This window comes from Physcomitrium patens, chromosome 13 (genome assembly GCF_059467195.1).
Source record: "Physcomitrium patens ecotype Gransden chromosome 13, ASM5946719v1, whole genome shotgun sequence".
Lineage (NCBI taxonomy): Eukaryota > Viridiplantae > Streptophyta > Bryopsida > Funariales > Funariaceae > Physcomitrium > Physcomitrium patens.
Genome location: NC_143422.1, coordinates 6,537,990 through 6,561,014, shown reverse-complemented (window position 1 = coordinate 6,561,014; position 23,025 = coordinate 6,537,990). Strand labels below are relative to the sequence as shown.

Sequence of the window (23,025 nt, the reverse complement as noted above, 5' to 3'; positions counted from 1 at the left end):
GATTCAGAATATATCCCCTACGTCTTTGTCCAGTTCGTCTTCGTCACCTTCATTATCCATATCACTTTCATCTTCTTACTGCGGAATCTCTGTACCTTCATTAAGGTCTTCCATATTCATCTCTGCGTGTCTTCGTTTAAATATTTTTACTCGCTTCCCTGTAATTGGTATTTTCAATTTTGTACCATCTAACTCCCATAATGAGTAAGTCGCATTATCATGAACAGTTGTTACAACATATGGTCCAAACCAACGTTTTGAAAATTTCCGCAAAGTACTATGTTGATTATCCAGACTATTGTCATAAACAAGTACCCAGTCACCTTCCTCGATTGCTTTTGGTCTCAATCGATGTTGCTTATCGAATCGTGCCTTGTTTTGTAACCTTGCTCTTTTTAACCTTTCCAATGCTATCTGGACATCTTCCGTTCTTTGCTCCAATTGTCGAATCCTAATAGCCAGAAGTTCTTCTCTTGTCAATCCATCTTCCCATGGTAGCATACTCCAAGTAAGTACCTTTTCTTCAATCGGCATAATTGGTTTTTGACCTGTCATAAGTTCTACTGGCATATATCCTGTCACCGAACTATGTGTTGTTCGATCAGCACATAATGCAAATGACAAAAGCCGTGGCCACTCTTTAACCTTCCCATTACAAGCTTTAACTAATGCTTTCACAATCGGCGGGTGACCGCGTTCGCTTTTCGAATTCCCTTCCGGATTATAAGTAGTAGTCAGTGATAGTTTAACTCCACATCTTTCAAAGAACTTACGAGCTTCTTGTGCATTTAATTCTCCACGATCTGCAATGATTTTTCCTACGCACCCGTAACGGCAAATGACATCTTCAAGCAAAAACCTACAAATCCCCTCTGTAGATTTTGTCCTCAATGCTCTTCCTTCTACTTGATTTGATAAATCTTCACGAGCTAAAACCAAATATCTCATCTGCCATAACCCAACCGACATAATAACCAAATCAACAACCCATTTAAAATGAATAGCCAGAGGATACGTAGGATGAAGACCATCTCGATGTCTGATATTAGAATACAATTGACAGATTTCACATGACTCTACAAATGAGAGCACATCTCGATACATATTTTTCCACCAATATTGTTCCTTGAGTTTAGCAAAAGTAGCCCAGATTCCTCTATGCCCTGCCCATAAACTATCATGAAACTCCTTTAATAATTTTAGTTTTTCTTCCCTTTTGCCTATCACTCGTTGTGGCATCCCAATTCCTTTCTTCGGTCTCTTCCATAAGAATCCATCTCGAAGTAAAAATCCATATGCTTTTTTTCTTATTTGTTTGAATTTTTCTGTAGACCAATTCTCCTGCTTAGACAAGGTATTCAAATAATGACCAATATCTAATAATTCTCCTTCATAAGATTCTTCAAGAAATAGCTTGTCTTCTCTGTTGAGATTCGATATTGAATAGAATTTCAATCCGACATCATCAATGTCTTCAACCATTTCGTCCTCCCTCTCGTATCTTGCTCGAGATAGCATGTCTGCTACTAAATTGTCCTTTCCAGTGATATGCTTAAATTCTAGATTTAGTGACTTAATATAAGCAATCCATCTCAACATTGCAATATCTGGCGTTGAACAGTTAATAATCATTCCAAGCAATGGCAAGCAATCTGTTTCAATTACTACTACTGCCCCAATCAAATAGTCCTTTTCAACTTTCATAGCCGAAACGACTCCCCAAAGTTCTCTTTTGACTTGCGAATATGCACGCTGACGAATACTTAAAACTTTAGCCCCAAATCGAACTGAAAATCTACTCCCATTCAAATCATCTTAACCCACAGTCCATCCAACGGCAATTGGACTAACGTCTACAGTAAGAATCACTGGTCTATTGCACTTATAACCAACCTTCCTCAATATTGGAGGTGACATCAATAATTTCTTCAATCTTTGCATTGCCTGAATATGCCTTTCTTCCCATACAAATCGGTAACCCTTGCGTAACAGTTCATATAATGGATCCTCTATGTGAGCAAAATGAGGGATCCAGATTCGATAAAATACACATGCACCCAAAAACCTGCGAACCTCTGTTAAAGAACCACAATCCTCTTTCATCCTTCCAATTGCATCAACTTTAGTCGGATCTGGTTTTCTTTCGTAAGATCCGCATAAATGTCCAATAATTACAACCTCTCGCACTCCAAATACGGACTTCATACCCGATAATGTAAGATGAACTTCTCCAAGCCAAGTTAAAATCTTTTCACAATCTTGTATATGATCAACAACATATCTGCGACACCCCCTCGTATCTAAAGTTTCATCCTTGTCTCCTTCTCTGCACCCTTTTATAGGAACATCATCCAGAAAAGGCATAGTCTTTTCCGGGATAAAATCTCTCAATACCTTATTCATCCCAATCATCATATGCGCAACTGAGTTGGTCGCGCCTTGAGGAAGAGTGCACATTCTAACCAATCCAAGCGGTGTCCTCATCGTTGTCATATCTCTACTTCTTTCGGCAAGTTGAAATTGATCATAACCTGAATACAAATCACCTATTGAATAGATCGCCCTTCCAGCAAACGCCTCAGCAAATTCATCCACAATAGGTCCAATTCCTGCATTCTTGACAGTTACAGCATTCACCAGCTGCATATCTTGAATAAACCGTAGTGACCCATTCTTCTTAGGTACCGTAAACCATCGACTAGAATACGGCGCAAATGAAGGTTCTAATATTTTCATCTTTATCTTTTCTTTCAATAGTTCCACCAATTTAGGTAAATGTGCCCTCGGTACTCGAATTGGTCTTAGATTCCAAGGTACATGCGGTACAGTGAAGATAACCATAGGTGTTATAATGTTTGGATCCACACACCCAATTTCATGAGATTCGAAGGCAAACGATCTACCTTGTTTAGCTAACATCTTTTTGAAGCAAGTAATTTCCTCCGGCAATAAAGAACCATCAGAACCAATCTTCAATTCTTCAAAAGTCTCTTCAATAAACTGATGTCCAATACTCATTGGATCTCTTAAACTTGCTTCTTTTGATGCTTCTCCCATTTGTTCTTTAGAATCCTCTGGTAATGGTCCGGCAACAGGCTTTACCTTCTTATCTGCCGTTTTATATCTCGTCTCTACTGTGACTTCTGGTGCTTGAAAAGATTCAAGCATGGTATAAACCACTCTCGAATGAATCTCAATAATCTTATCATTATCCCCTAACCCAATAGATGTAATCAATTCCAATGAATCTTTCAGCCCATTTTCTTCATAAACACCCAAAATCCTCTCATCATCTTGCAATGTACCTATCTTGCATAACTGTCCTTCAATATCATATAATCTTTTTCTTTCTTTTCTTTTAAAATCATCAACTTTCTTATACATAATATTTCCATTCTCCAATATACCAATAAAACTCGCATCAAAGGCACCTTCATCTCGCGAGAGTACCTCCTCTTTTGTACCTCTATAATCTCGCTTTACAGTGGTACCTCCCCAAAATCCTTAAATCCTTCAACAATCTTTGGCAATGGTTTCTCCCACAACCTATCTCTATTCCGTTCATGGTTAGGAGGTACTATTAGAAATTGTACAACTTTCCTCCCATCTTCGCTCCGTACCCTTGCATAAGCAGAACCATCGTCAAGTACCTTTGTTTCCATCCGTGTTGCCGTGATATAAGGTTGTCCTAAAATCAACGGATAAGACGTTGTATCTTGAACGAAGAAATGTTGCTCCGTCGCAACATCCCCAATCCGAATTTTGTCATCTGGACAAGCTCCATATAATTCGCCTCGTGTGTTATTAGCTGCTCGTATTACCCATCCATGTTCCATATCAATTGGCCATTTTTGCTTCTTATAAAGATCTTTAGACATGAGATTTATTTCAGAACCATGGTCGACCAAAGCAACTATTAGTTCATCTATATCTCCTACCTTCACCAATACCTCAGTAGTTGCCCATGCCCAATGCTTTCGAGTATAATGGCTCAAAGTTTCCATTTCCTTGTCACTAGAATCTTCGAAATGTACTCGCTCATTATATCCATTCTTTTCATTTGTTGGTTGCTTGTAACCAATATCAACCTCTTCTTCATCTCTACATATTCTTGCATCAATAGCATGACTCATTCCAGTTTCGCTCATTAATTGCCTCTTTCGCTTAATGCTGTCAATGATAACATCATGAAACTCCTTCTTTGTAATTTTCAAGACTTCTTTCAATGTGAATTCCACCTTAGCGTTTAATATACGTTCTTCCAACACCCCTTTCAAATTTGTTGCCGCTTCAATGTCACAAAGTAGCTTATAAGCAATTAATTTGCCCTTATCTTTTGTCTCCGTTGTTTTTTCTCTCAATGATGGTGAGGTATCCTTTATAGGCAATTCTTGTGAAGCTGCCTCCCGAGCCTTGTCTCCTCGAGTTTGCCTCTTAAAAGAATTTCCTTCTCTAGTATCATCAAAATTTCCTCGTCTTTTTTCTTCCATCAAAGCTTCATGTTGGCTCTTAGCAATATATGCATGAACTGAAAGAGACTCAACAGGATCCTCCCAACCTGTTCTTCCTCGTATTGTAGCTGCAGTTCTCAATAACGCTTCTCGAGGTAATTTCCCTTCTTGCATTGTAGAAACGGCAGAAGTCCAAAACTCACTAGTTTCCGTACTTCCACCAATTTCATCATCTACTCTAGCACCATAACTTGTACTTTCTCGTACTACAGTTTCATGCTCTTTTAAGTAATCTTGAACCAATGCTCTCATTCCTCCCTTGCCAAAATTGGTTTGAAGAAGATCCTCCCTATCTTTCAATGCTATCTTCCCATCTTTCCAGCAAATAATTCCCTGCCATATCATATTATTAAATTCATTGCAATCTTTTCTAGTGTGTGAAGCATCATCACACCAAATGCATCTTTGTACATATCCTTGTTTTGAAACATTCTTCGAATTGTTTATAGAAGTATTCTCTTCAAGTCTTGCCAATTTGATTTGAAGATCTCGCATTCCTCGTATAATTTCTTCCATACCCATATCTGCTTTCTTTGACAAAGATGTCGAAGGTTGAACTGTAGGCATTGTCAGTGGTGTTGTACGTATTGGAGCTTTGGGTGCTTGTACTGTTTTTGGAATATTACTCCTATCCTTCCTCCTTTCTTTTTTTGTAAGCAACTCCACCGCATCTTCAACGTTCTTCCACTTCGTTGTCAATCCTTCATCTTCTTCTTTGTCTTCAAGAAGGGGTTCTAATTTCTCTTGCAATTCTCCATCAGCAGCTTGAAGAAATAGATCAACTTTGTTCGGCTCCAATGTCAATTTTTCTACCTTCGATAATTGAGAGTACTGCCTCTCAAATTCCCTTAGTAGCTCTGTTGCTTGCAAATTCTTATTGGGCCGTTCAATCCATCCCAGAAACAGCTTCTTAGTAACGTGATCAACATCTTCCAAGAAATATTCGTCTTTCAATGCATGTAAAAAATCCTCCCATGAATTCCCACAACGATCCGTAATCGATGTAATGTGGTCCCTTATCTCCGGTATCGTGGCAAGTCCAAATAGTGCAACCATTTTCTTCTCAGAAACCCGATTTAATTCCATTTCACGAACATAACATCTTAAATACCTTGAAATATTCCTCCCATCAAATTGATCAATTTTATTGACCACTGCTTGCAATGCTTTGGTTGCCAAAGCTTCCTTTCGATCATTGCTTTGTTGTTGCTGCATTGACAATGAGAAGGCTTGAAACAAACTAGCAATAGACGGATCCATGTGCATACCTTGTCCTTTAGAAGACTCTCCACCAGAAACTTCTCCCAAAAATCCTTCAAAATTTTTATTTTCGTTTTCCATAAAAATAAAGATAAAATCAACCGAAATCCAATACCTTCTACCTCAAGCTTTCACGTCGGGTTCACCACTTATGTCGTATTACGTGCTTTCTTGCTCGAGAACGCGCCGGGCGTCTGGCTGTAGAAGGTAGTATGGAGATTCGCCGATAGTCAAGCAATCTATCAGTTTTTGACTGCTGGAATATAAACGACTGCAACAATGTACCGTAAATCTATACAGATGCTCTTCGACTGCTTGTCGAAGTCTTTTTTTTTTGCCCCAGCCGATAGGTCTCTAGACGTTACAGAGAACCCCGAACAACCCAAACTGTTAATCTTCAATACCCCTTTGTACTTACAATCTTGTATCCACTGACTGTCTTGTTAGATTAGTCCAATAAATTTCATTCACTCCGCATACTCAATCCTATAGACACCCCTTTAATCCTTCAATCACAGACGTAACTCGATTTTACAAAACAGTCAAGAGTATTCAAACCCACTTCATTTAAAAATCTCGATTCACCATTACAACACTGACTTCAGCAGCGATTGCCTCAGTCTTCCCAAAACTCTACGAAGAAGAAAAATCCAAATTCTATCTCTTTCCTTCCCCGACCCAAAGCATGAAGCTCCTCTCTCTCTAATTCCCTTGATCTTCAAAAAACCTCCAATGAAAACCGAACTGGTAACCTTGCAAAAGCTTGAGAACTTGCTCCCCTCCGATTCCCCCCTAACCTTATCCTTTGAATTTCTTCAATCTTCCGTCTTAGATCCGGAATTGGCTCCCACCTCAAGCTTGGATCTGAAATTGGCTCTCGCCGTCAAGCTTTCTCCTTCGTTTTTACCTTTAAGAGATCCATTTACCGTAAACAACGTTCCCTGAAACGGCACAGAGAACAGGACAGCCTGAAACAGAATCGAACCCCGTAATCAGGACCATATTGAGTCGCCCGACCAATTCAGGTCCTATATTGGGAAAGATGCCCGTAGTAACCTGGATGTTCCAGTAATTGGGTCAAATTGGTCCTTGCGTCAGATTGACTAAGACCCGTAGTAAGACTTGGATTTCTCGTAATTAGACTGCATTGGGTTGACCGGCCAATTCAGGTCTCATATTGGATAAGAGGATCCGGATTGGATTATCAAAATTAGATCCAATTGGCTCCTCGAACCCGTCGTGTGAATTGGTCCTTCTCTTCCTGCTGACTCCCGTTATTGGAATCGAACGGAGCATTTCAGTATGCTCCGGCTGACTGTAACGGAGTGACTGAACCTGACCACTCAGTATTTGTACTGGAGTTGGTCGATGCTCCCAATATTCGAGGTAACTGAATATTAATAAAATTCCCCTTTTTTTTTATTTTCACTGTATACTCGTGTTACAACACGACAACATGTTCTTCAAGCTCGTCATGACTTTCCAGCAGCAAGATATTTTGGATACAATAAGACTTTGGAGCTGATATCTAGGGATTTTTAGTAGCCTCAAATGTGGAAGGCAGTTAAAGATTTTGTACAATCATGTGATGTTTGTTCAAGATCAAAAACTCCTCGTCATCAATCTTTTGGACTTCTTCAGCCATTACCCATTTCAAAACAACCATGGTCTTCTGTTTCTATGGACTTCATTATGGATCTTCTAATCTCAGGTTCTTATGACTCTATATTCATGATAGTAGATTGTTTTACCAAGATGGCACATTTTTTACCATGTAAAAAATCTATCACAAGTGAAGAAACAGCTAAGCTCTTTTTGGCAGACTCTTTTCAAGATTCTAAAAGTGGATATAAAACTATCTTCGACATTTCATCTTCAAACTGTTGGACAAACAGAGCGTGTTAAACAAGTTTTGGAGCAATATTTAAGATGTACCATCAACTACCAATAAGATGATTGAACAATTCTTTTGCCATTGGCAGAGTTTCCTTACAATAATACAGTACATTCTTCTACAAAACAAACACCTTTCTTTGTTAATTATGGTTATCATCCACGACTTGATACTTTTAACTTTTCAAAAGTTGATAATCCTGTTGTGAAAGATTTGGTGATTCATTTGTCAGAGCTACATGCAATGATGAAAGCGCAGTTAAAAGAGACTCAAGAACAACAAAAAGTCAATGCGGATGTCTATCGAAAGGAACAACCACCATTCCACTTGGATAATAAGGTATGGCTACTTCATTGTAATATCAAGACCACTCGTCTTTGTGACAAGTTAGACTATCGAAGGTTTGGACCATTTTCTATTTCTGCATAAATCAATCCAGTTGCATATCGTTTATATCTACCAGAGTCAATGAAAATCCATCCTATATTCCACGTGTCTCTTCTTGAACCATACAAGACAGTAAACATACCAAGAAGATGACAAGCTCCACCTCCTCCTATAGAAGTAGACAATAATGAAGAGTTTGAAGTAGAAGAAGTCTTAGATTCAAGGCGACTCCAAAATAAATTGAAATATCTTGTCCATTGGCGCGGATATGATATTAGTGAATGCACATAGAAGCTGGTAAAGAATCTTACAAATGCAGTAAAGGTAGTAGAGGCTTTTCATCGACAAAATCCATCAAAATCAAGATGAAAACCTTCTTTATTAAAGAAACAACATCTAGGCAAGATAACATTCTACTTTCAATCCTTGTTTATAGCTTCTTTGTAGTTGTGATGCTTAGGAGATGGAGAACTAATAATCAGTGGATTTAACTCAAGAGCCTTCATTTGTTGACCTGCCAGACGAGACATTACGATTGTCACAACCTTCAAGACGACGCAATTGAAATGAAGATCTTCAAGAATGACATGTTCTTCCTCAAATAGATGGTAAGATACAACGTGTTTGATATCACAACTTGGGAAGGGACTCCCAATGTTTGGTGATTTCGCTAGAAGTAGAAACAATTCCTGATGGTATTTCAAATATTCTATTTGAAGGAAGTTATGAAGGCCTTAACAATGATCAAATAACTGGGTGGTCTTTCCGCCCTAGTATGGGACACTACCAATAGTTGAGAGGGCCTATCAATCATCTTTGAAGAGAATAAAGATCAGAGTATGTAGTGAATACAATTTGTCGCATCATAGATTTTTTCAACATATGATGACCGCTCTTCGTGGAACTCGTTTCTAGAAGGGGGGGTAATGTCACGGACATACTCATAATTACATATACAAATAGGTAAAAGTAAATAAAAATAGGTAAAAGTAAGTTAATTCTATAGTATTTGATATGGAAGCTTCTTAGAAGCTCTATAGATGCTGCTTTGACTTCATAGGTGTCTTTAATTGAGTATTTGGATTAGAAACGTGGTCAACAAGTTGGCCATGTGCCACACATGTTGTTGGCTTGAAGACCAAGCGAACTATGTGGCCCACACGTAAAAAAACTTGCCTTGTAAGTCAAGGCATGTGTCCTATAAAGTCAACACATATTGGAGGTCCTATAGAACGTCGCCATGTAGCTCCTAGTTAGATAGTATATATAGAGACAAGAATGAAGCCTTCTTCACTCTTCTCAACTCCTTTCTTGTTTCTAGTCTAGTTTCAAGGGTCTCTAGTTTTCTTGACTTTTGGCAATAGCCATTCCAGTTTCTCTTTCAATATACATACTTGTTTATTTATATTTTGTTACTTTTCTTTGAGTGAAGGCTCACTTGACTGAATTGCCTTTTCATCGAGTTCTTGTCCTTGATAATTTAATTATATTAAATATTACTAAGCTATTATGACTATTAGTTACTATATTTAAAAGAAAAATTTCATGGATGACATCTCCAAAAGACAACAAATGACCATCTATTATTACTTTATGTTTAGGATTGGTTTTTTAAATTAAAGATATTTCTTATTTTTTAACAAAGTCTTTTTTTGTAAAACAGATTGAGATTCTTAAATCTAATAAGTCTAAGAGTTTTTGATATTTTGGTCCTAAATAAATTTTTATTATAAAATAAAGTCAAGGATCTAAAGAAAAGATATGACTTTTACTAGGTGTCATATAAGATTTCAAGTGCATAATAATGTTTAGTGACATGGCCATTAAGTAGAACAAAAAATAAAATATTTTATTATAGAAGAGCCTAGTAGAAAGATATAATAGAAAAAAAAAATAATAAATATTAGAAATGTAGTTAAAATTTAAGTGTTAATATTACATTTTTATAGGAGAGACTTCTATTTATTTTATATAGGCATAAATGAGCCAAATCAAAATAAATGAGATTAATAATTGATATATATATATTTAAAAAAATTCTAAAAATATATTTTAATAGAAAATTTCTTAAATTATAAAGAATTGATATGTAGAGAAGATTGATTATAAATCAAGGTCAAAATAAGATTCTAAGGTAAAAAATTATACACATATGGTAATTCTAGCATATTTATGTGGGATTTAAGAAAAATCTTGTAAAAAGATTCTTAAAAGTTGAATTTGTGTGATTTGAATGTATATTGGGATTTTGAAAGCTTTTTAAAGTGAAAGATATATTTAATAGATTTTTTATTTTAAGAAATAAAAATAAGTTTAAAAATTTGATAATTTTATGAATATTCTAGCATATTTAGAAACGAAAGTTTTTTAATTTATAATTATGTTTGTGGTCAAAGTATATGAAAGATTTGATATTAATCTAGTAGTGAGATTGAAGGCTGTGAAAGTTTTTGTGTATTATGGTCTCATATAATTGAAATTTTGGATTAGTGAGGATTTTTGTGATTTTGCAACATTTGCCAATTCAACACAAGAAAAAATTGGAAAAAGAAATTTAGACATAAATATCTAATTTTTTACCAATTTTAAAAAAAGTTGAATAATTCAACAACAGAAATCTTTGTTGTAAGATTAATATTCAAGTTAGAGAACAAGAGCGGCCAATATTTAAGTGGATTTTAGGAATTATCTTATATTTAATAAATTTGATCTTCTTCAAATTTATTGATCTTGTTGTTAATTTAATTGATAAAATTTTTACAAATTTTGAATTAAAATCAATAGTTTGATTATTTATTATTTATTATTTTAATTTTTTTAGAATTTAGAATTTATTTAGGGCTTGATTAGGATTCATTAGAATTTCATTAGGATTTGGTCTAGAATTTGATTAGAATTTTTTTTTCATTTGATTATGATTGGTTTGTAGTTTAATTAGGATTTTTTTAGGATTTGGTTGACATTTCATTCAGATTTATTGAGAGTTATATTAGAATTCAGTTAAGATTCAATTAAAAAAATATTTTTTTTGATATTTAAAAAATACTTTTTTGATATTTAATATTTCTTTATTGCAATATTTATTTAAGATTAATTTATGATTTCTTTATGTTTCTTTTGTATGTTCTTTAATATTCTTTTGAAACTAAAAGATTAATTAATATCATTATAATTTAATTAGAGTTTGTTTAAGATTCTATTAGAATTGTTAGAATCTTCTTATTATAAGTTCCATTTTATCTTCAACAACTAAGTGTCTAGTGCATTTTCAAATAAGATTCACAAAATACAACAATACTTCCTATTATAATTTGGAAAAACTAGATTTTTGATACATCATCTTTTTTGGCAACCATGCTCCATTTTTTGTAGTTATGTTGTTTCTTTGAATAATATTGAGTAAAGTGTTTAGGATCTAACATATCAATCAAATATAAACATGTATAAAATCAAATATGCATCTATCTAGCTTCTAAGAAGCTTTTCCATAAGATAATATCAAATCTATATATATTTATCTTCTACCTAGTATTTCTTATATAGATAAGTAAGTATGTCTATAACAAGTGAAGATATAGAGATGATTGGAGTTGCTTCAATATCTACATAAAATCATGTTATTTGTTTTATGATGGAACACCATTCAAACATTAGAGAAGCAAGAGTTGCCTTGTCTAAGAAGTTTTATGGCATAAGATTAAAGTTTTAAAGATTTATTAATTAATTATAATTGGTATTTAAACTTCAACCTCGAAGCTATCTAATTTTATAATCTTAAATAAGGTTTATTAAAATACTACTCTTAGATTTTATTTTATTGTAATTTGTATTATATTTTCAAAGATGTAATTTAATATTAAATAATTTGGATGATTTTTTGGTAGAATTTTTATTCAAATTTAGAGAACATGATGCAATTTGAATTATAACTAAGAAGATTTGTATTTTATAACAATATAATCAATCAATAATATTACATGCATTATTATTTTAATAATTTTTAATTAATATCAAATTGGATGATATTACACTTATTATCAAATTTTTCTACAAATCACAATATGAAATTAAAAAAATTAATGCTTAACGTATTTTAATCTCAAACATTTAGTCAAGTAATTGACTTTGCTATGAAGTTTGAGAATTGGTCTTTTTGAATTTTGATTCTAAAAGTAAGCCTCAATATTTTATAATTTACTAGTAGTACTATCATCTTTTCAGCATATATATTCAAAAGTTGAAGACATACAAATTAATGTAATACATTTTAAATTAATTAATTATATATATATATATATATATATATATATATATATATATATTATCAAGAAAGATTCTACTTATATTATGAAGAATCTAAGCATATTTTTTAACATTATCTAAAGAAGCAATGGAACCACAAAATAAGAAGGATGGTTCTCAAAAAAGACAATATATCAAAAAAAAAACAAGTATGTCTAGCTACAATAAGGACTATGCAATTAAAACCTTGTACAATACCTACTGAAGGTTCTATTTTCTTCTCAAAAATTTCTTCTTGTTTTATAATAAATATATTTTTAGGACCAAAACATCATAAAGACCTTACCTTATTAGATTCAAGAGCCTCAATTTTTTTTTTAAATAAAAATTTTGTTAAAAGACATAATATAATTTTAATGAAGAAACCTAAAATTATACATATAGAAGTCATAGATGATTATCTGTTGTCTTTTATAAATATTATTTAAAGAATATTTCTTATAAAAGTAGAAATTAATGGCCATAATAGCTTTATAATGTTTAATATCATTTAATCTCTTCATAAATCAATTATTTTCGGTCTATTGTAACTAAAAAAATGTTACTCTTGAATAAATTAGATTTCTTAAAGTCTTGATTTTTTTCCAAGTATTAATAATTTTTTTATTAAATAATTTATAAATCTTTAAATCAACTCATTGATTATTTTAGAATAAAAATATGCATTAAAAGAGCCAAATTATAATTATTAGATGAAGGTTAGTTCAAAAGATTATAGATAAAGAAAAATTAGTATTAATATAAGATTCAAGCTTGTATTTTCAAAAGAGAATTGTGAATATATATAATAAATTAATAGTTGATTTAATAATAATATTTATTAATTTTATTATTTATTATTATTTATAATAATTCTTTAATTTAAATTATATTAATAATGATGTTATAAATAAATTAGAATTAAATTAGAAATAATTTAGGAATAAATTAAATTCAATCTAAATTACCATACTTTCAATCTTCATAAGTATTTTTAATTCTTATGGGTTAAGGCATGTGAGTAGTCAATCTTTAATAAAAAATATATTTTAAACACAATAGTATAGTTAGTTTGGTTAAAAAGACATTTCTAAGACTTATTTGATGGCCATCAATCTCAATCTCAAATTTTGACTCTTAAATGAATGAAGGTCATAGATTTAGATTAGAAATCTTAGAAATTAAGGATAGAGATGTGGCTTCCCTTCTATAATCTCCCATTCATTTGTATAAGAGTGAATTGGTTTTCCCAAGCTCTCTCTCTCTCTCTCTTTCTTTCTCTCTCTTCTTTTTATTGATGGGCAAAGTCATGCCAAATTTTTTCTAAGATTTGCAAGTAGCTTGTTATATCAATTTTTTTCTTTTAGTTTCTAGAATTAATTCTTGAATTTTTAAATAAAGTTAGTACCTTTTGTTGTGGTGCTTTAGACATAAAAATCTTAGAATTTGGAGTTTGTATGAACAAGCATCCTTGAATTTAGTAAAGAATAGTATTCTACCTTTATAGCTTGATAGCTCTATTTTAGAAGGCTTTTTTTCATTGATCACAAGCTAGAAAGCAATAAAGATTATTATATCAGATAGTTGAAGAAGTTTAATTTCCATATAAACTAAGAATCAACCACATTGGATCAAAGAAGTGATAGTAGTATTCGTTCTTGTAGAAGAGAGTTTGTTGCCTTTGCATTCAAGTGGCTGAGTAAAGGTACATCTTTGGAAGACAAGATCAGGGGATTTAAAGTAGTCCAAGGGTTCAAACTTTAAAAGAAGATGCTATTCACACTTAGGATGTTAAAATGCTTTGAATTACTAAAGGCCAATTAAGGACCAAGACATGCACTTAATTTTGTAAAAAGAAGTCTATTGTCTTGCCAAATTGAAGCATCAATTTTGATAGGAGATATTGGAGGCATAAAACCAAATTAGAAGGCAAAATTTGTTGAAAAGGAGCAATTTTAAGTCCAATTTCTACAAAACCTAAGTTTTGCTCTAAGAAAATTTTCAAAAAAGAAGTGACCATTTTTGTGTGAAGGGATTACAACCTAGACGTGAGAAGTGACGGCTCAATCTTTTCTAGTTTTTAGGATATATCTTAGATTAACTAATACAATTGGATGAAAAAATTTTAAGTACAATGATTGGATAAAAAAATTTCATGAATTCAATTTAGATGCAATATATGGATGAAAATTTATAGATAAATATTAATTAAGAATAAATGAATTATTATTTGTAGATAAAAATTTATTCTTAGATGAAAAGTTTTTTTGGATGAAATTTTAATTTTGGATGATAATTATTAATAATAATAAATTATATTAAATTAAATAAAAACCATATATAAAAATTCTTTCAATTATGGTATGGTTGAATTGTTTAAGTTTTAGAATTCTTTTTTATGGTTGTTTGAATGTGAGTTTAATTAGGTAACTAATTCAAGTTATTTTATGAAGAAACAAGAATGAATTTTATGTAATCAATTCACCTGTTAATTAATAGTTATGAACTAAAATAAATCACCTAAACTAAAGAATTATTTGGCTAATAAGTAAGAAATTATTAAATTTTTTGGATATAAATCAAACACTTAGGAAAAATTATTATAAGATTTAGATAATTAAAATTTATATAAATTTTATTGAGCTTCCAATTAGTAGGAGTTTATTTTAGTTCAAGCAAGTAAAAATTCATAAGTCTAGTATGACCAAATACTTATTTGTAGGCATAAAAGCTTTCATGCATGCTACAAAAATAATTTCATCTTTTTTGTTTATACCACACCTATTTTTAATTATAAAAAGAATTTAAATATTATTTCAAATCAATATTAAAATTATCAAGATATTTTTAAGAAAAAAATTCTAATAATCTTTTAGAGCATTATTATTATGATTGCTCAATTGACCTTCAAGAGAGCTTAATTTCCATTTGGACTACTCTAAAATTTATCACAAAATGACTTAATTGAACTCAAGAAATATATTGATGAAAACTTGACTAAAAATTTTATATGCCATTCAAAATCTCTAATAAGAATTCTTATCCTACTTATAAAAAAAAAAGTTTGATCATTGTGAATGTATATGGATTATAAAGGACTCAAAAAAAATACCATCAAGAATAAATATCTTCTACTTTTGATATCTAAACTTCTTTATCAATTCAATAATAGTAAGATTTATATAAAAATAGATCTATGAGAAGCATAAAATTTAGTATACATTAAAGAATGAGATGAATATAAGACTACATTTTGAACTAGATATAAAAATTTTGAATATAATGATATGCCTTTTAGATTCATAATAATATTCTTGATGCTTTTTCATATCTTATAAATGATGTTTTTTGAGAATTGTTAAATGATTTTGTCATATGCTATATAAATGATATATTGATTTATTCTAAAAACATAATAGAGTATGAACTTAATATTTGTTATATATTACAAAAACTTAGAGATATAATATTCTATGTCAAGGTAGAAAAATATGTATTTTATATTAATCAAGTTGACTTCTTAGGATATATCATTTCAAATAATAATCTTACAATGGATTCTAAAAAAGTTCAAACTATTATAGATTGGAAAATTTCAAAAATATTAAAAAATATCTAATATTTTTTAGAAATTTCTAATTTCTATAAAATCTTTATCAAGGTTTTTTTGAAATTGCAGCTCTACTTGTATGTTTGACTTGCAAAGACAAATTTTAATATAATAAAGAAAGAATAGCATCATTTGAAGCTTTAAAGATAATTTTTATTTTTATATTAATTTTATATTATATCAAATTTTTTACGATATTTTTTTATAAAATAGATGTATTAGATTTTTCTTTAAATATAATATTATCAAAAATAAGAAAAAATGATAAACTTCATCTTATTACTATTTATTTAAGAAAATTTTAAATAATCAATATAAGCTACAAGATTTATAAAAAAAAAAATTGAAATAATGGATTCATTTCAAGTACAGTACCATTATCTAAAAGATGCTTTAAGATTGATGATTTTTTATATAAATCACAAAAATCTTAAGTATTTTGTGTCTACACGTATTAAAAATTATTGCCAAATTTTTTGGATCATGTCATTTTTAAGATTTGAAATTAAGATCATACATCATTCAAAAAAATAACAAATTTTATTAAATAATTTTTTTAGACTTTCTTATTTATCATCAAAAAAAGAGATGGAACTTTTGATCAATAAGAAACCATTTTTTTAAAGCTAGAATAATTTCATCTTCAAGCAATGAAATCAATATTGAATATTGATTCAATCTTTCTTATAGAAGTTTATTTATGTCTTCTAATCTTCTTATTGATGTCACCAAAAATATTCTATCTAAATTTCATGATATTTCTAAGTTTGAATTTAAAAACAATCAATTTTATTTTGAAAGATACTTATATGTTTAAGAAGGTGAAGCATAAATATGTGCTTTTCAAGCTTATCAGGACTTTTTAGATACAAGATATTTTAGACAAAATAAGATATTGGAATTAATATTAAAATATTTATAGTAGCCACAAATATAAGAGGCACTTAAAGACTTTGTAAAATCATATAATATTTTTCTAAGATAAAAAACTCCTTAATATCATCATTATAGGTTTTTTCAACTATTATCAATATTAAAACAATCTTGATTTTTTATTTCTATAGATTGTATTATAAATCTTTTTATCTTAAATTCTCATGATTCTATATTTGTGATAATAGATCATTTCATAAAGACAACATATTTTGTATTATATGCAAAAACTAAAATATATATATATATATATATATATATATATAGCAAAATTTTTTTTTGATAATATTTATTGCTATCATGGATTTCTAAAGGATATTATATTAAACATAGAAACTTAATTTATATTAAATTTTTAAAAAAATATTTTTGATATATTAAAAGTGGATATAAAATCATCTTTGATTTTCTATCTTCAAACAAATGGACAAATAGAACAAGTAGATCAAGTTTTGAAATAGTATTTAAGATGTACCATCAATTATTATTAAGATGATTAAAAAAATATTTTTTTATTAATTTATTTTATAAATAATAACATGATATATTCTTCTATTTAACAAACATCTTTTTTTTTCTAAATATGACATTCAATAAAGATTGTATTCCATTTTTTTATTCTTGATTGTGGTTTCTTTATATCTCTGATGCCAAAGAGATAGAGAATCAGTAGTAAAAATAAATAAATTTAAAAACTATTATTTGTTGAATTATCAAACAAAACATTGTAATATTTAAAATCTGCAAGACAACATAATAGAAATAAAGATCCTCAAAAACAACATATTCTTTCTCAAATATATGGTAAAATATAATACATTTGATATTAAAACTTTAGAATAGACTATCAATATTTGGTGATATTATTAGAAATAAAAACCATTCTTAATGGTATTTAAATAATTTTTTTGGAAAGAAGTTGTAAAAGCTTCAATAATAATAAAATATTGAGATGGTCTTTCTATCTTAATAAGAGACACAATTAATAGATGAGAGGACCTATCAACTACCTTCAAAGAAAAAAAAATCAAAATATGTGGCATATAAAATTTGCTTCATCTTGGACTTCCTCACTATATAATTAGTACTCCTTATGGAATTTATTCCTAGAAAGAGAGGTACGATATAAACATCTATGTTTACTTTAATAATTATCTAAATAAGATGAGTAGATAGAAGTAAATAGAAGTAGATAAAAATAAATAAACTTGCTAATGACTTAAAGAGAATCTCTTCAAAAGCTTCATAGACATAGTTTTGCTATTATAAATGCCTATAAGTGATTGATAGGCTGAAAACTTAGCCAATATATTGGTCATATATTGCATATATTGGATATTTGGTGTACATATATAAAACCTATTTTGCAAGTTAGACATGTATATTACAAGTTTGACATGTGTTGAAGGTCCTATAGATTGTTACCATATAGTTTCTAATTAGATAATATATATAAGTCTTTCTCATTCTTATTAATTCTTTTTTTACTTCTAGTATAGTTTCAAGAGACTTTAGCCTTTTGCAATAGCCATTAAAATTTCTTCTTGAATATATATATATATATATATATATATATATATATATACTTATTTTTTTTTGTCATCTTTCTTTAAAAAATGTATTGCTTGTTTATTTATATTCTTCAAGTTTTTATCCTTAACACTTATTATTTAAACTTTTTAATTAACTATAATAGGAATAAAATATAAAACATATTTATATCTCAATTGAATGTATTGTAATATTTATCATTACAATTATTTTTATAATTTTATAATATAAATAATATAAGATCAAAAAATAATATAAATTTAGCTTTGGTAGTAATTGTATGTAATAGATATTTATAAAAAATAAAAAAATTGGATTTTTTTTAAATACAAACTAACATGAAGTATTTTATAATTTTTCTACACTAATACCACGTATATTTATTTAATTTTTTTCTTAATAATATTTTAATAGAGAGAGTTAATTAAAAAATTTAGTTTTTTGAATAGATAGAAAAATATTTTAAGCATGTTTAAGGTTTTAAATATGCATCATGAATGTATTTGACAACCACTTTAAACGTCATTTATACCTTAATTGTTTTGGTGAGGTCAAGTTAATTGAAGATGATCTTATTTAATTTTATTTCCTATTTTGATTTTTTATTTCTATTTATTTCAACTTAATTTTAACCTTATATTTTTTCATAAAATTTAATTTTTTTAAATAAATTCTTTATTTTTCTATCCCATTATTATTATCATTATTATTATTATTATTATTATTATTATCATTTAAATATTTAAGATAATTTATTTTATTATGCCATGTATTCAATGGTTTCAATATCTATAGTTTTTTTGGTTTTTTTTCTAAAAAAGTTAAAACTATAATATATTATAGTTTCTCTTTTTACTGTTTTAAAGTGTAGAAGTTCTTTTTTTTTTTTATTGTGCACACATATTTGAGACTTTAGGTTAAATAAATTTTCCTAAATAGAGATTCACAACACTCTTCATATATACAATAGTACTTTGAACTAAACTTAGGTTTTAGTTATTTCTGATTTATTTATCTCTTTACACTCAATACTCATAAGATGTCACAATATTATAAATGCAAGATAAAACTAAAATTTTATATTTTTAATTTTTTTTTAAAATAGTTAAAAACATTAAAATATAGTTAATTTGAAAATAACTTATACTCTTTTTATTCAATAATTAGGTTAATTGAGAACAAAAGCTTCTTATTATGTTTTGCTGATACTTTATACTTGCAATTTTTGGCATGTTCAACAACTGCAATACACAAGACCTTTAATCACAACATTAGTATCCTTTCATAGCTTTTAGATTTTACAAATGCATAGGGACTAGTTACATATTTGATGTTTCTATTTCCTGAATACCTTATTAAATATGACAATAGGTATTATGTTTTTAACATCGTCAAGTGTAGTTGGAAGCTGTAAACTATACAATTTCATAGGATAATCAGTAAACATGAGTAACGAGAGATTTATTTGTTTATTTGTGGAGGTACTTGTGCTTCCTTCCATGGGCATAGCTCTGTGCAACTTGACCTGAGGGTAATTTTCCTAGAGTAGACCTGGTGAATGCATGCAAGGTTATATTATCTAATTGAGAAGTCAGTAGCCTTCTCGTCGGAGCCCAGCTAATGGGATGTCATAACTATATCATCCTTGCAGATATCCATCCGAGTTTCGCGATCCGATGCTGCTGCTGATGGGCTGTCGAAGAGACACAGTGTCGTACTTCAATATGCAATTGAGCGGTGGATTGAATGCACATGCTGGTGAAGTTTGCGGAGTCGCCAGGAGGTAAGACGATGCAGCAATCCCTTCCTAGGGAACCAGATTGAGGTGTACCCCATTAAATTATTAATATACCACTGTTGCTTTAAAAAAAAAAAAAAAAAAAAAAAGAAAAAAGACGATGCCGCAACAGTTGAAGCTAGAATCATTTATGATTTTATAAGGTGTCGCAACGAAATACTAAGGCATCATCAGTCAGCAGGCTCACGATGTCATGAATGCTCTAGTTTTGCTGCTGTTGGCTTGAGCTTCCCATCAGCAACTAACGTGCCGAAAATCCTGTCCTATTCAGTGACACTGCTTGCTGGTTTATCACGATAAGTTTGCAGATTGGCACGTTTCTACCCACGAGCTCAGCCAGATCTAAGACTCTGTGGAATAGGGAGCGCTGTAGTCGGCCACGTTGACGGTGAAGGTCATTACGGGCCCCGAGTCACTGATGCTAGTGATGGCAACGCACGTCGGCGCACCGTTATTGGCATTTGTTGAAGGATTGGTGCTCCAATCCAATGCCCGCACGTTTCTCTCGCCGGGAAAGGAGTCGCCAGAGTCGCCCCATTCCTGATCGTTGTTTTCAAGGTCCTTTACCCCGTCAGCCTGCACAAGTGCTACCTTGTAGCCCAGAGTCTCGTCATTGTTGTCATCTTTGGTCTCATCGATGTGCCACAAACAAAGGCCATGGCCAGGCAGGTCTGCATCCCGCGCAATTTGCTGACGGTTCTCAAGCAGGAAATACTCGGTATCTGGCGCCCCATCTTTCCACAATTTCAGAACTTGGTTCCCGTCCTTCACATCTAGCAGGGAGATCCTGCACATGACCAATCACATAATACTTAACCGTGAATCCTCATATTATCATAGGAGTAAGATTTTAAGGTAGTTGGGGGATTGATCACTACATGGCTGTGCTGGTGACCTCAGTAACTGTCACCCAGCCTTGATCCACTTTGCACCACGCACTAGGCGGCGCGGGGTTGTCTCCGTCGCCATTGTAGGACCCCGAGGCCATGAGACACCACCCGCCAATGCCGGAGGAAGTGGAGTCGGCGTCATACAAGTCTGGCCACCCGAACACAAGATGGCCAAGCTCGTGAGCGCACACGCCAAGCTTGCTGTCGGCAGCAATGGTGAGGTATGCATATACCGAAGTGTTGTCCGCTCTGTAGGGTCCTCCATCCAAAACAAACTTATGCGACCAGATGTCGTTCGCCAACCCTGTAAGCTCGGCCCCTTGGCCAGCGTGCACAATCACAAATGCATCGACAAAGCCGTCACCATCATTGTCATACTTCGTGAAGGTGATCATACGGTCCGCGATTCTAGCCGCATCCTTTGCCATTGCTCTTGCGTTCGGAGGATTGTCACCTAGGCCGTTCTGTCCGTTAGCGTAGTACTTCAGTGGGTGCGGCATTCGGCATGGGCCAACAATTTCCCCCTGGACGTCTACCAAGTTTTTCGACACGTCACGGAAGTAATCCCGCACGCTGTTCGTTCCTTCGCCAAACCACAAGCGCTGGTAGTGAGCAAGGTCTTGTTCAGCCTCAAATTTTTTATCAATGAAGTCGACTAGGACAATTGCGACGTTGCAAACTCCTCGTGGCCTTTGTCGAGCGGCTCGAGCTGCAGCCAGCGAGGTTCCCGGTCTGAAAGTGTTGTGAGGGCGAAGGAGACCATCATTGAAGCCAGGAGGGCGCCTCTCCACGGGTCGCAGCAACGTTCTTAGTATTGAATGACCGGCGCTCTGTCCGAGAAGACGCTTGAGATCTTTAAATTTTTGTAGAACTTGTTTGCGTACCTTCGGAGACGGTGCTACAAGACAACGATCCTCCATCAAATGTGGATCACTTGTGTGGGAATTACCAGGCTCCATCTAACGTTCCTGGCTTGGGATAAATCAAAAAACACAAGTACAAGTGAATTCTTCTGGTCAATAAAAACTGGTTGGCATTGACATCGATATTGTATCGCCTCGTCTGGACCTGCTCATATTCACATGGTACTTTTTATCTCAAGCAAAATTTGAATAATTTTTTCCAATTCCATACCACTTAACCTTCCCAATACCAGAGAAATATCACATTTCCACATGGGTCCTAAGGTGTCAGAAATAACTCACTTGTGAATTTGATGACACAGTTGTGGCTGAAAGGACAAAGGAGGATGGATAAGCGAGCGCAAGAAGCTCTCGTACGCTTACCTGATGAAACTGAGCAATGGAAAAGGAAGGATTATTGGTGATGGTGCGATACACTTCAATCCAGGTATGTAATGCCACAACTTTCTGGCATTTCTTTTGTACGTCGAACCTACACATAGATTGGCCCATTGACATGTAGACTGGGACGATTGTTTACATCAACAGAAAGTCTACAGCATTACATAATACAAAAAGTTTACAACATTACATAATCATGTCTAGACTCGAATCGGCTCAAACCAACGTTGAATGTTTTTTTGAATATTAGTCCAATTCACGTTCCACATGCCTCAGTTTATATTGCGGGGACCAAACTGATTTGAAATTTCGTAATTCAGCCTGATCTGTCAACAAGCAGCTTCACTACCAATAGCACTGGGTCGACGCTGTTTTTGTAAGGTAGATGAGTGGACCTCTACTGTACGAACTCCCAACCAACCTAATTAGACATAAGAATCGGCCGTTGGTCGTTGGTAAGGTGTTGGTGATGTTGTATCGACACTTTTCAATGACTCGTGATCAAGCTACAGGTAATGGTAGCCAACTGTAACAGTGCTAAAAGTGTAGCCATGACCAAGTACAGCTGATCACCACTGATATCCCTCCGTACCAAAATTTCAAACA

The 23,025-nt window shown here is 31.9% G+C and overlaps 1 protein-coding gene across 7 annotated transcripts; it reads right to left on the bottom strand.

The window, feature by feature from the left end:
- Positions 1-19,862: 19,862 nt before the first annotated feature.
- LOC112290318 (uncharacterized) lies at positions 19,863-22,764 on the bottom strand. 7 transcript variants are annotated; one of them, XM_073538048.2, is made up of 4 exons: positions 22,691-22,764; positions 22,321-22,410; positions 21,104-22,087; positions 19,863-21,012 (listed from the first exon to the last, which is right to left on the bottom strand). In XM_073538048.2, the coding sequence occupies exons 3-4, from the start codon at positions 22,072-22,074 to the stop codon at positions 20,568-20,570; spliced, it is 1,416 nt and encodes a 471-aa protein (XP_073394149.1). In that variant the 5' UTR covers positions 22,075-22,087; positions 22,321-22,410; positions 22,691-22,764; the 3' UTR covers positions 19,863-20,567. The 7 variants fall into 7 exon arrangements, with proteins under 7 accessions (XP_073394149.1, XP_073394146.1, XP_073394144.1 ...); XM_073538045.2 differs by having other exon boundaries at positions 21,104-22,083; XM_073538043.2 differs by having other exon boundaries at positions 21,104-22,083; positions 22,610-22,746.
- Between the last annotated feature and the right edge of the window lie 261 nt (positions 22,765-23,025).

Excerpts from the sequence above, each read along its gene's own strand:
- LOC112290318 (XM_073538048.2), bottom strand. The coding sequence starts at position 22,074 with ATGGAGCCTGGTAATTCCCACACAAGTGATCCACATTTGATGGAGGAT. Across the intron at positions 21,013-21,103 it reads GAGGTCACCAGCACAGCCAT|GATCTCCCTGCTAGATGTGA; the intron begins GTAGTGATCAAT and ends GGTCATGTGCAG.